This window comes from Lycorma delicatula, chromosome 8 (assembly GCF_047948215.1).
Source record: "Lycorma delicatula isolate Av1 chromosome 8, ASM4794821v1, whole genome shotgun sequence".
Classification (NCBI taxonomy): domain Eukaryota; kingdom Metazoa; phylum Arthropoda; class Insecta; order Hemiptera; family Fulgoridae; genus Lycorma; species Lycorma delicatula.
Genome location: NC_134462.1, coordinates 9,397,059 through 9,410,256, shown reverse-complemented (window position 1 = coordinate 9,410,256; position 13,198 = coordinate 9,397,059). Strand labels below are relative to the sequence as shown.

The 13,198-nt window shown below is 30.1% G+C and overlaps 1 protein-coding gene across 1 annotated transcript in view; it reads right to left on the bottom strand.

Moving 5' to 3' along the window:
* Positions 1 to 1,400: 1,400 nt before the first annotated feature.
* The window catches only part of LOC142329428 (FK506-binding protein 15-like), a 60,082-nt gene continuing 48,284 nt past the window's right edge, over positions 1,401 to 13,198 (bottom strand). The window contains exons 12-14 of the mRNA XM_075374049.1: positions 9,076 to 9,202; positions 6,329 to 6,416; positions 1,401 to 1,898 (exon numbers count right to left, since the gene is read on the bottom strand). Coding sequence (XP_075230164.1) covers positions 1,594 to 1,898; positions 6,329 to 6,416; positions 9,076 to 9,202 — 520 coding nt within the window. The 3' untranslated portion in view covers positions 1,401 to 1,593. The remainder of the gene's footprint in view (positions 1,899 to 6,328; positions 6,417 to 9,075; positions 9,203 to 13,198) is intronic.

Here is a 13,198-nt window from a genome sequence, read left to right as displayed (position 1 = left end):
CATGTCACATTAATTTCCTTCTTCTTTTTCCTGTTTAGCCTCCGGTAACTACCGTTTAGATAATTCTTCAGAGGATGAATGAGGATGATATGTATGAGTGTAAATGAAGTGTTAGTCTTGTACATTCTCAGTTCGACCATTCCTGAGATGTGTGGTTAATTGTAACCCAACCACCAAAGAACACCGGTATCCACGATCTAGTATTCAAATCCATGTAAAAATATCTGGCTTTACTAGGACTTGAACGCTGTAACTTTCGACTTCCAAATCAGCTGATTTGGGAAGACGCGTTAACCACTAGACCACTAATGTGGGTTCACATTAATTTCCTATTTTCTCTAATCCCCACTCTCATGTGTAACAATAAAGGGAGTGTATTTCCTAAGTTATGCTGTACATATTGCAACCTTTGTAAATCAACTAATTAGTACATAGAAAACATTTTTGTTAAATAAAGATTAATGTAGTAAAAATATTGTTATAAGAGTGTTATTTTTTTCAACTTGCTAATTTCTGTTTAATTATGGTATCTGAATTTGGGGATAATACATTTGAAGAATGAGTTAGTTTTTTTTTTTTTACTTGGTGGAGTCTTCTAACTTTTGGTATAAAGGTTGAAAAAAGCTAATCAACAGGTCTGGAAGCAATCCTTCTAAAAGGTTTATCTCCTTTCATATCCTACTGCAGGTAGAATATACCATTCTCTTATTCTTGATTTCATTTTATGCTGTGTCTTTTACTAGGCTCCCACTGGATCCATGCTATAATTGTTGAGACTTATAGATTATTATATTTGGTATTAGTGTGAAATGGTGCTGGCTGCTACGTCTATACATCTTTCTGATCTGTTCGCTGTGAAACTGAGTCTTGAGCACTAACTGGAAAAAAACTGTACATTCTAATTCCTCTGTACACATAAATATTTAGGAAGAATGGGTTTTTGTTGCTTGTCTTAACATATTTTAATATTTTACAAATGGATTTCCGAAGAAAAAATATTATTGAACTACAAAACCATGGCAATAACAGATTATCACAAGGTCAATACTAAAGTAAGGACTTCTTAAATTTATATGGAGGGACAAACTGCAATTGGAGTAAGGGAGATAAACAATAGCATTATATAAGTGAAAATAGGTAATGATAAAATAAACTCAAACATTTATTAAAGTTTAACTTACTCAATACCCTTTTTTGATTCTTTAGGTCAAAGAAAAGATACCAGTTTTTATAAATACATATTTACATGATTAATTTCATGCTTTTATATATGTGAGTAGAAATCAAAAAAATTTGAAAACATTAATTTCAAGGAAAATCTAGGTTAGTGATCAAACTGTTCAGTTAATATTTTTATGTTTCTCAAATCTTTAAAAATAACAAAAAATGATTCAGCGTAGTACATATGCAATAAAAAAAGTCCTTTATTATGGAAGAAATTAACAGTAATACATATTTATTAGCAAATTTCATTTTTTTTTTTAACACTGTCACAGATTTTAAATTGGCCATATGGCTAAAATTAATAAATAATCTCACGTTAACAATTTTTTTCGACACATCTTATTTAGCAAAATAACAGAGTTTTAAAGATTAAAAATTAGATTCAAATACATTTTGATAAGTATCAAAAATTTGAGCTGAGGTATATTTTGTGTCTGCTTTAAACTGAGATTTCAGCAATTTATACAGGTTATTCATAATATTTGTAATTTTTGTAGAATCACTTTGATCATTCTTATCAGAAGATGAAGACGATAAATTCATATTATCGAATGTTACACTCAAACCATTAATAATCTGTTCCAATGATTGTACTTTACTATCACACTGATATATGGCTGATAAATTACTTTCTGCTAATTTACCATGAAAATCAATCACAGAATTAATACTTTCTGGAAAAAAGAAAAATTAATATAAAAATTATCTGATATTTTCATATTGCAATGTTATAAATATTTAATTTCATTATCTGAACATAATAACTGTATGTTTTTAAAAATTAAAATTGAAACTAGACTTCTGAAGTGAAAGAATGAGTTAAGAAGACGAAGTAAACCCTCACACTGACAACATGACACAGTTAATTTGTGCAACTGCAAGCTACAGTGTGCTTTCTTTTACATTAATAAGTTTTAAATATTATTTTCTATTTAAATAGAAAATATCTTGGGTTTATTTAACCACACGTCTTAGGGAAGGTTGACCTGAGTCTGTATAAGACTACACCTCATTTACATAACATATATCATCCTAATCTCATTGAGCCATAGTTGGGGCGGGTTGCTTATTGTTCACTATTTGAACAGATTGCAATGTACACGTTAGAAAAATAAAAAAAGGAAAACTGTATAAGGCTAAAAATAAATTTTGTTAATCAATGAATAGGAGCTGTAATCAGAATAAATGAAATATTAACACCATTAGAAATTACATTTTTATTATGGGGGATCAAAAAAAATATTTAATTTTACTGGTTGAAATTTGATATTATTAAACTCCCTCCATGAATCATGAGACCTTGCAGATGGTGAGGGAGCTTGAGTGCTCAGTGCTACAGAGTAGCTGGACTGAAGGGGCAACCATATCGGATAGGTATCTGTTGAGAGCCAGACTAAGGAATGATTCCTGAAAGAGGGCAGCAATTCTTTCAGTAGTTGTTAAGGGCATAGGTCAGAATGACTTAAACAGCCATATCATCACTCAATCCTTTGAGTACTGCACAGCTGAAAGCAATTGAAAACTACAGCTGCTTTTATCCCAAGAAAATGTAGCTCTCTGCATTTTCACATAACAAAAATGGAGGTGCTTTCTTTGGTAAAATATTACAGAGGTAAACTAGTCCTCCATTCGGATCTCTGGGCAGGGACTACTAAGGAAGGGGGTCACCAGAAAATTAAAAAATAAAATTCTATGAGTCGGAGCGTGGAATGTTAGAAGTCTAAAAAAGGTTGGTAGGTTACAAAATTTAAAGAGAGAAATGGGTAGGATGAATGTAGATGTAGTAGAAATTAGTAAGGTTTGATGGGAAGAGGAAAACAACTTTTGGTCAGGTGATTTTAGAATAATTAACTCAGCTTCAAATAATGCAGGTAGGAGTAGGTTTCATAATGAACAAGAAGATAGGGAAGAGAGTAGAGTATTTCAAAATGCATAGTGATAGAACCATTGTAATAAGAATAAAATCAAAAGCTAAACCGACAACAATTGTTAACATCTATATGCCTACAAGCGCTCATGTTGATGATGATGATGATGAGATAGAGTGTGTATATGAAGAAATTGACGAAGCAATTAAACACATAAAAGATGATGGAAATAAATAATAGTTGGAAATTGGAATGCAAGCATTGGAAAAGACAAGGAATGAAATATAGTGGGTTAATACAGGCTGGGCAAAAGTAATGAAAGAGGGGACCGACTTATAGAGTTTTGCATTAAGTATAGTTTAGTAACTGCCCAAAACCCAGTTTAAAAATCATAATAGAAGAATATACACATAGAAAAAGCCAGGTGATACTGCAAGGTATCAGGTAGATTACATCATGGTTAAGCAAAGATTTAGAATCAACTCGTCGACTGCAAAGCTTAGCCTGGAGTACACATTGATAGCGATAATGAAATGTAGATTGGGGCTTAAAAACCTGAAGGAAATGTGTCAGATGAATCGGTGGAATTTAGAGAAGCTTGAAGAAGAAGACGTAAAAAGATTTTTGAGGAGTAATCACAAGAGGTCTGAGTAAAAAAGATAAGGTAGAAAATGTAGAAGAAGCATGGGAGAATGTTAAAAAGAAAATTCTTAAATCAGCAGAAGCAAACTTAGGTGGAACAAAGAGAACTGGTAGAAAACCTGGGTTTTCAGACAATATATTGCAGATGATGGATGAACGCAGAAAATATAAGAATGCTAGTGATGAAGAAAGTAAAAGGAACTATTGATAATTAAGAAATACTGTAAACAGGAAGTACAAACTAGCAAAAGAAGAGTGGATTAAAGAAAATTTTTCAGAAGTGGAAAGCGAAATGAACATTGGTAAAATAATGGAACATACAGGAAAGTTAACAAAAATTTTGAGGTACATAAATTAAAATCCAATAATGTGTTAAACAAAGATGGTACACTGATTTATAATATGAAAGGCAAAGTCGATAGGTTGGTGGAATATATTGAAGAGTTATACAGAGGAAATAAATTAGAAAATGGTGTTATAGAGGAAGAAGAGGATGAAAGGGGGAGAAACAATACTGAGATCTGAATTTAAAAGAGCATTAAAAGATTTGAATGGCAGAAAGGCTCTTGGAATTGATGGAATACCTGTAGAATTACTGCGCAGTGCAGGTGAGGAAGCAATTGATAGATTATACAAACTGGTGTGTAATATTTACGAAAAAGGGAAAGTTCTGTCAGACTTAAAAAAGAGTGTTATAGTCATGATACCAAAGAAAGCAGGAGCAGATAAATGTGAAGAATACAGAACAATTAGCTTAACTACCCATGCATCAAAACTCTTAACTAGATTTCTGTATAGAAGAATTGAGAGGAGAGTGGAACAAGTGTGAGAAGACCAATTTGGTTTCAGAAAAAGTATAGGGACAAGGGAAGCAATTTTAGAGCTTAGATTAATAGTAGAAGAAAGATTACAGAAAAATAAATCAACATACTTGGCATTTATAGACCTAGAAAAGGCATCTGATAACGTACACTGGAATAACATATACAGTATATTTAGTTTAAATAGTTATATAGCAGCTACGGTCAAGACAGCAACTTCTATCTCCATATTCAGGGATGCAAAGCTTTGGAGAGAGCGACCCGTCCTCACTGGCAACCGCTCCAGCTTCCTAATGGGATGAAATGGATTCCTGTCCATCCTGTGGCTATACTGTTCGTCAGATTGACAACAATCACACTTTTATCATTACCAGTGTATTTGGGGCTCTACAACACCCCACACGATCGTATATACAGAGGACCTATAATATCACAAACACTCTGTACACATAATTTGTACTTGGGAACTGGTGTTGGTCTGCACCTCCTTATCTCTTTATGTGAAAATAGATATACATTTTCAAAAGTTTTATAAGGTACCACACGCGCCAATAAAGTAAAATAGGCTTTCAGTAGAGTGAATGCCTATTAATAAATTTATATAAAATTCTTATCCTAAGTTACTTAAAATGTAATTTTAACTTTTTGAATAAATTGAAGAAAAATATAGTAAAGATAAAATTAAACGTTTTAGCTTTAGCTCCAGTCTACTAGTAAACTTAAACTTGCTGATTTCAGTACCTGGGCTCAACAGTTAGCAGGCCACATCAATATTTGCTGATGAGAGCCAATCTTGATGTGACTGATCATCTTCCTCTTCACTCTCTTTCCTTACACTTTACTCTTTCTTTCTAGGATGGTGCCATGGAAACTTGATTACTGCTATCCAGAATCCATTGTGGCATCATGATAATAACTTCTTGTAGCCAGCTGGGCAATCATTATTTAATGGGGCTTAGTGAGATGTCAACCCTCTTTTATTTACTGTGAAACAGTGCATGGACTCTGATTCTTACCAAGGAGTAGCATAAAAGGCCAATCAGCAGTGAAGGTGTATACTGATTAAACTCAAACCACATATTTCTTAAAAAATCTAACCTAAGTTTTATTATGTTCCAAAAACCACAAAGAGAAGAATCCTGGAAAAAAGTGAGGCCACGGCTGATGTGAGATTTAATAAAATATTTGCTGTATATCACTGAAATTAACCATATAATGATACTGGAATTTAATATATAACAACATATATATCACAAAGGCTATTTTGAAGTCCAGGATAAGTTCCAGTCATTAGTCTATTGCTGTTATAAATATTTTATAAATGGAAGTGGCATGGTTAGCTATAATCATTAGCCAGAAATAAATACTAATAAGCATGCAGTGAAATTGTGCCAAATGTTGTTCAACTTTAATGATCTATACAAGTGGTTCATTAAGAATGACTTTAATTGGCATCTTTACTTTCTTTACAAGCTCCAAATTTCAAAGAATCTATTTCCTAGGATGTTCCAGGTATAGTAAACCACAAGATTGTGAGGGTTCAATAAAAATACAGATTTTTTTAATTAAATTAAAAAACACCTAATTTTTCATGAACTTATTTTTATAGAAACATTTTCCTACTATATTATTATTTTTAAATAAATTACATAATTTTTTTTTATTCTCTTTAAAACATAAGAAAGTTGTACTGTATATAAACTGAATATACACATGGACAAAACAAATAAAAATAAGAACATAATTAAATACAAATAGATATTAGTGATATACCTTTCCTTAATTGAGCTGAAGTTTCATTTTCAACTTCTAACTGACTCTGAAGTTCATTGTTTTCAGCTTCAAAGCTACATATTTTATCCTAAACAAAAAAAAACATCCAAAAAAATTAACAATAAAACTGACCAAATAACAGTGGATATGATTCTTTAACCAAAACATCTGACTTGGACAACACATGACTTCCTTGTACGCCTATTAAATTTACATATTTTACATTTACATAAAATGAAAAGTACATAAAATTCTATTTTATTAAAAACTCCTGATATTTTTTCATTTTTTTGGTTGTTATTATTGAATTATTATTTATCGTAAAAAATGTTTACACCGAGAGGTTAATAATTATTAATAATCAATATATTTAAATTAAAAAAAAAGGGAGATGAAGTCTGATTCAAACCGATGTGTTTTCCCCTAAGATCCAAATATTCATCAATTAAAATTTTATTTGGCTATAACTCTGGAACCAATGAAAATAAGTACTGCTAATGATATATTATTGAAAAGCTCTCAATGAGGGCTTATTACTGTAGTTATGAAAAAGTCCAAAATCCAAAATTTTGGGAATTTGGGATTTTTTTGGACACTTTTGGTTCAGTCGATTGCAATCAAAAGGGGAGGAGCACAACTAGATGTTACAACAGTTCTAAATCCAAAATTTCAACATTCTACGGCTAATCGTTTTTGATTTATGCGAGATACATATGCACTTGCATACATACATACATACGTATGTACAGACATCATGCCAAAACTAGTCAAAATGCATTCAGGAGTGGTCAAAATGGATATATCCGTTGAAATCTGCAAACAAAAATTTTTCATGATCACAATACTTCCTTTACATCGTATAAGGAAGTAAAAATGTTGTAAGCAACCTAACAAATGAGAGTTATTGTTGAAATTAGTAAAGCTGTTCTAAAGTTAATAAACAAACTTTCACCAAATTTACTAAGGAAAGTGATGAGTGAAGCAGCTTCCTGTTGCCTTATTCACCAAGGCAATCTAAATATTCATCTCTACAACTGATCTGGCTGTGCATTGAACATAAATACACAAGTACTTGATGTGTGTCACAACAATGAAAAAACAAAAACAGGTATAGATAGCAACAAATTAATTCTTTTTTTGTTAAAAAGAAGACCTTTCTGTCAAGAAAGGTTCTGATATTAAACATTGCCTCTGTTTAATAGGAGAAAAGGATTAACAATCTTCTGTATACATCTTCTTGATAAACATTACAAATATACATCTAAAATTTTGAAGATAAAACAATAAACTATTGATCAGAAAAATGATTTAGTGAAATAGAGTCAATGTGTGATGTTTTGATTTGACTGATTTATTTACTTAAGTCACCAGATAACTTGTTCTGCTTCATTGAAATAGTACCAGTAAGAAGCTGTGTTTCTATTTTTGAAGTGAGAGTATTATATAACTCGTTACAGCTTTGGATCATCAGCCAAGGAACAGTTTGAAGGAGCCAATGATGTAAAAAATAACTGTTCTGGCTAGGCCTTAAACTATTTGCACCTTCTGTACCATTCTGACCCATTCAGAAATTGAATGTTACCTAATTTAGAGTAAATTTTTTAAATGATAAATGTAAATGAATTTGTAAAATAGAACTTAGTAGGAAAAAGAAACATTAAATTTTAGATGTAAATATGTAAAAAAAGGTACAAATATTCTAACAGCAAATATAAATTAAATAATGCTAAAATTTTTTTATTGGGGGTTCTAGTTAAACATTTACCTTTCTGTATGGAAGGTACATAGTGAAACCCAGCCAAATTTAGATTTTAATACCATCGATTTGTCTTTAATCTATCATTTTCTTTTAAAGGCTAACTGACGACAGCTATTGTTAGGATGCAAACCAAGACACCCAGGTTGGCAAACCAAGGAAGCAGTATGGATATAAGTAGACATTACTCTTACGAACAATGCATCTAATTACCAAACAGTTCTGGCAATAGAGTTACTGAAATTTTCTGATATTTACAAAAGCTTATTCTTAATCCTACTCCAACAAATAATGCAGAAAATTATTATTTTTAATGAGTTTCTTATCTAAAGGAAAACAATTAAAAAATTCTAGATTTATTTATTTATTAAGCCAATAAAAATTACGAATTCAATCCTGTGCTAAGATACTCTGTCTTACAATATCATTAAACATAATTTTTTTTCCATATGAATTAAAAAAAATTGCAAGCTAACTCTGTGGTAAAGTTAAAATGATCCTGATCTTGAAAGTACATTATTTAAAACAAAAAGAAATAAAAAAATGAAAAGATTTCACATTCATTACATATAAATGTAATCCCACATAGTATAATACAAATCTATTATAAAATTTAATGCATATACATATGTTCTAGAAATGAACATTTCTAAATAAGTATAATAAACCCAATCAATGTCTCACTAGTTTATTGTTCAATTAGTATCAGTAAATATAAAGTATTAAAAACAGAACAGTAGTCTAAAAGGTTACACTCCTGATTTTGAAATTGATCTCAAAATTTAATCATAGTAAATTGCTACCAAAATCTGCAATGTTAAGCACTTTTGCTCTCCAAGAGAAAATACATACACACACATACAGTTCTAGTTCTATTTTTGATCATTATGAAAAATTAATTCCAAGAACCAGGCAATATTATTTTATTTCAAAATTATTAAACTATCAGTGATTCACAACATTCTACGAGTTTAAATTTACTTTTTCTTACCTGAAATTCTTTAGCCTGCTTTTCCAACATAGCTAATTTATCTTTTAAATCATCATTTTCTTTTTGAATCTGTTTAATTTTTTCACTATCTAATTCATTTTCAATGATATCTTCAACTGAATTATTCCTTTAACAAATTATACATTGTGTCTGAATATACAGTAAATAATGGAGAATTTAATGTAACATAATAAATTTATTTCAATTTTATTTAACATAAGCCTACTTGTAATAAAGACTTTCAATACAATTTAATTTGATATTTTAAACAAACAGATCTATTTAAGTGTGAAAAATCTATAAACTGTAAAAAAATTTAAACTACATTTTTTAATTCTGCATAAGACATATAAAGTGGCTTTCAACTAAACAATTTGGTAACAAAATCAGGACAGCAATATAGTTGCCAACATATGGTAATAAATGTCAACATGAAAATGAAGAAATATTACAACTTCAGAAATGCTTCAATCCAAAACTTTTAATGAAGTACATATGAATGAAATGTTAGCAGAATAAATCTGAAAATCTTGTAAGTTAATTAAATCCAAAACTAGTTAAGTCATATCCCACCATATTGCCTATTACATCAATTGCCCAATATTTTAGAAATAAAACTTTTGAACGATGTAATAAAAATTTGTGCAAAAAAAATATGCAAAAACAACTTTTGAGGATAAGGGTAGCAATCGAGTTGGACTGTACAGTCCCTGACACTAACAGACTTTTAGTCTGATGCTTGCCAAATGTGAAAAGTTCCCAGGTCATGTTCAAGGTGTTGTGTTAGGTAACCTTGGGGGCACGGCTATTACCTTATTGCAACAAAACTTACAGGATTACATGTAGTTAAAAAGTTAACTACCTAAAGGTTCTCTTGCTCTCTCTATTATTTCTCTTATGGAAAAATCAGGTAAAACATTAATGCTTGTTGAGAAACCTTGATGGTTGGCGAAACTTTTAACCTATAGTGAAAAGAGTTAACATGGTCTCTAATGCATGACAAATAGTTATGTTATTATTTTAAGGGAATATTACTTATAAATCCATTTCAATTCACAGAATAATACAAGATATTATGGTATAATCACAGATAATTTTTTTTTATTGTACTTACATAGATGATGTAACCATGACCCATCAGGTTGGTCTAGTGGTTAATGCGTCTTCCCAAATCAGCTGATTTGGAAAGTCGAGAGTTACAGCGTTCAAGTCCTAGTAAAGCCAGTTATTTTTACACGGATTTGAATACTAGATCGTGGATACCGGTGTTCTTTGGTGGTTGGGTTTCAATTAACCACACATCTCAGGAATGGTCGAACTGAGAATGTACAAGACTACACTTCATTTACACTCATACATATCATCCTCTGAAGAATTATCTAAACGGTAGTTACCGGAGGCTAAACAGGAAAAAAGAGAGATGATGTAACCATTACCCCAATATGGAATGATTAAAGTTCTGAAGAAATAAAAAATAAACAGGCAGTTGTACTGGGATTTGGTTTCAAATTATTTAAACATGTATGCACTTTGCAAGAGTTGCATTCTATACTGTACATACAAGATAGTGTTATATAGTTGGTAATGGTGATAAAAAATCTGTACTTCGTTGCTCATATGAAGTTAGCAATGGAGTCCTTTTGGAGAAAATGGTTATTAATTATGAAGTATAATGTGTCTGAGCTCTTTCTTCAATATTTTCTACTAAATACTTTGATGATAAATATTTAATATTTCATAATAAATATTTTGATGATGTGTTATAACAACAAAAACTTTGTTTACACTCTAGAGTAGTTTGAATGATGATGTATTAATACACACTGTCATAAATAAAATTTTAATAGTTTTTTCCAAAGATGATCTAATTAACTCCATTTTTAAACATAATATCAAATAAAATGAGTAAAATCTTAAAATATCCAATGCTAAAACAAATCTATGACTCTTTATGAAAAGTATTCAAAATGCTAAACGATAATAAACAGTGAAATTCTAAAACAAGAGCAAAGGTTTAGAAATGAATTTACCTATTTAGAAGTTAAAGATGTGCTAAATAAAATTAATAAATTCCAGTTTATATAAAGAAGAATTTCAAGAATATTATGAAATAAGGTAAGAAATTACCATACTGATATGAGATTTAGATGATGCTGAAAGATTAGCAATGTGTTCAAAGAACAGAAATGAGGCTTTTAAAATGAGCTGATATAAGTATATAAGAGGTATATGTATGAAATGAGAAAATCAGATGGTATTTGAACATGGAACTGGTGATTACAGTAACAGCTACTTATAAAAAGCAACTGGAGCATCCTAACAAAATGTCTGTAGACTGGATCCCTAGAACAGGAAACTGTTATAAACATATAGGACATCAGTGTGTTTGCAGTCTTCAAAAACACTGGAAAGATTTAATTATGTCATAACTGGTTTGATACATGGCATGTTGCTTATGATAGAGTTTTTAATTAGGAATTTGTTTAGACCTGGTTCATTCATACCCAAAAAATGTAAATTTGAGTTAATAATTTATTGAAAGTATGGAAATATAAAAAAGTTTTTATTTTTAATTTTTTCATTCATTTATATATGTTTAGGATTTCAAAGTTGAAGTGATGCAAACAATTATTTAATCATAATTAAAAAAAAAGTAAAAAGTTTTATTCAAAAAAGAATAAACCTGTTGTGGAAGCCCACATAAAAATCCTTCTTTTTTCAACTGTATCTAATATTTTTTCATCTTATGCTTATATTAAGTAGGTGAGATACCTTGACTACAAAAATTCTAAAAAAAGTAAATACAATTTGTCAACTTTTAAATATTGAATAGTTTATTATTAAGTAAACTTCAAGGACGGATCATAGTAAACACAATGATTCATCACTAGGTTTCTCATCAAAATATGTTTCTGTATACTTGTCATCAATGGTATGCTTGTTTGGCAAAACAAAAAATCTAAACACACACACTATATATATTATATATATATAGTGATTCCAAATTACATGGCAATCTCTATGGTGATGATTCTATAGCCAAAAATAAGAAAAAAGGTTTATATAATCATAGGTCAGAAAATGGTTCGTGTACGAGTTTTGGCTTGCAAAACGTTTGCCCTGCTTTCTGTTCCCATCTGTAAATTAAACCGCACTACAATTCTTAGGATACAAATCAAGGGGTAAATTTTGATGCTTCTTATGGTTTTTGATATAAGAAATTGAATAAAAGTGGTCCCAGATCTCTATCTCAATTAGGTTTTAAGAAAAAGAGGGAAAACAAAGAGGTTTTGTTGGAAAATACAGTTTTTTAAATCTGGAGTTAATTTGAAGAGAATTTAATCCTGAGAAAAACTGATACAAACAATGTCTGTTAAAATTAAACATAAATTTGAGAAGTTCACCTTTAATTACAAACATAACACACAAACTAGTTTGAAAAAGTGATATGATTTTAAACAGAACAACTTTCAACAATGTTTGAATAACATAATGTAAATGAAAATAAGTAGAAAACTTATCAATATAAAAAAAAAAAAACATAATAGAAAACAGATTTAAAAAATAGACATTACATACTTTTAGTTTTTTAAAAGACTGCCCAAGAGGAAGTGTAATGTATTTAGGGTGTATGTAACAGGCTCAATGGTTGAACCAATTCAGATATATGACCCTGTGTTGGAATCCTTATGTTACTGGGAGTATCACAGGCTACATAAATATATATGTTTAAATAAATTTTTTAAAAATCTAACAGATGAATGAATCATTTTTGAATAACTCACATTTCAACGCTTCATTCTCAAAGATTTGGAAAACCTTGAATCTCATATGTATGAAGTTGTTGTTACATGACTGTCCAAAAAGAAGTGTAATGTATTTAGGTTATGTGTATGTTTATTCCACGTTAGCAGCTCAATGGCTGAACCTATTTTGATGAATAACCCTGCATTAGAATCCATACATTACAAGGAGTTTCATAAGCTATATAAGTATATATATATGCAGAATGTGCCATGAAAAAACGGAGAAACTTTCAGGACATGTTCTACTGGTGAAAATAATGAAAAACGTTTGTATAAACATAGATCTGGAAATGTTTTGAGTTAGGGCTAGCAAAAGA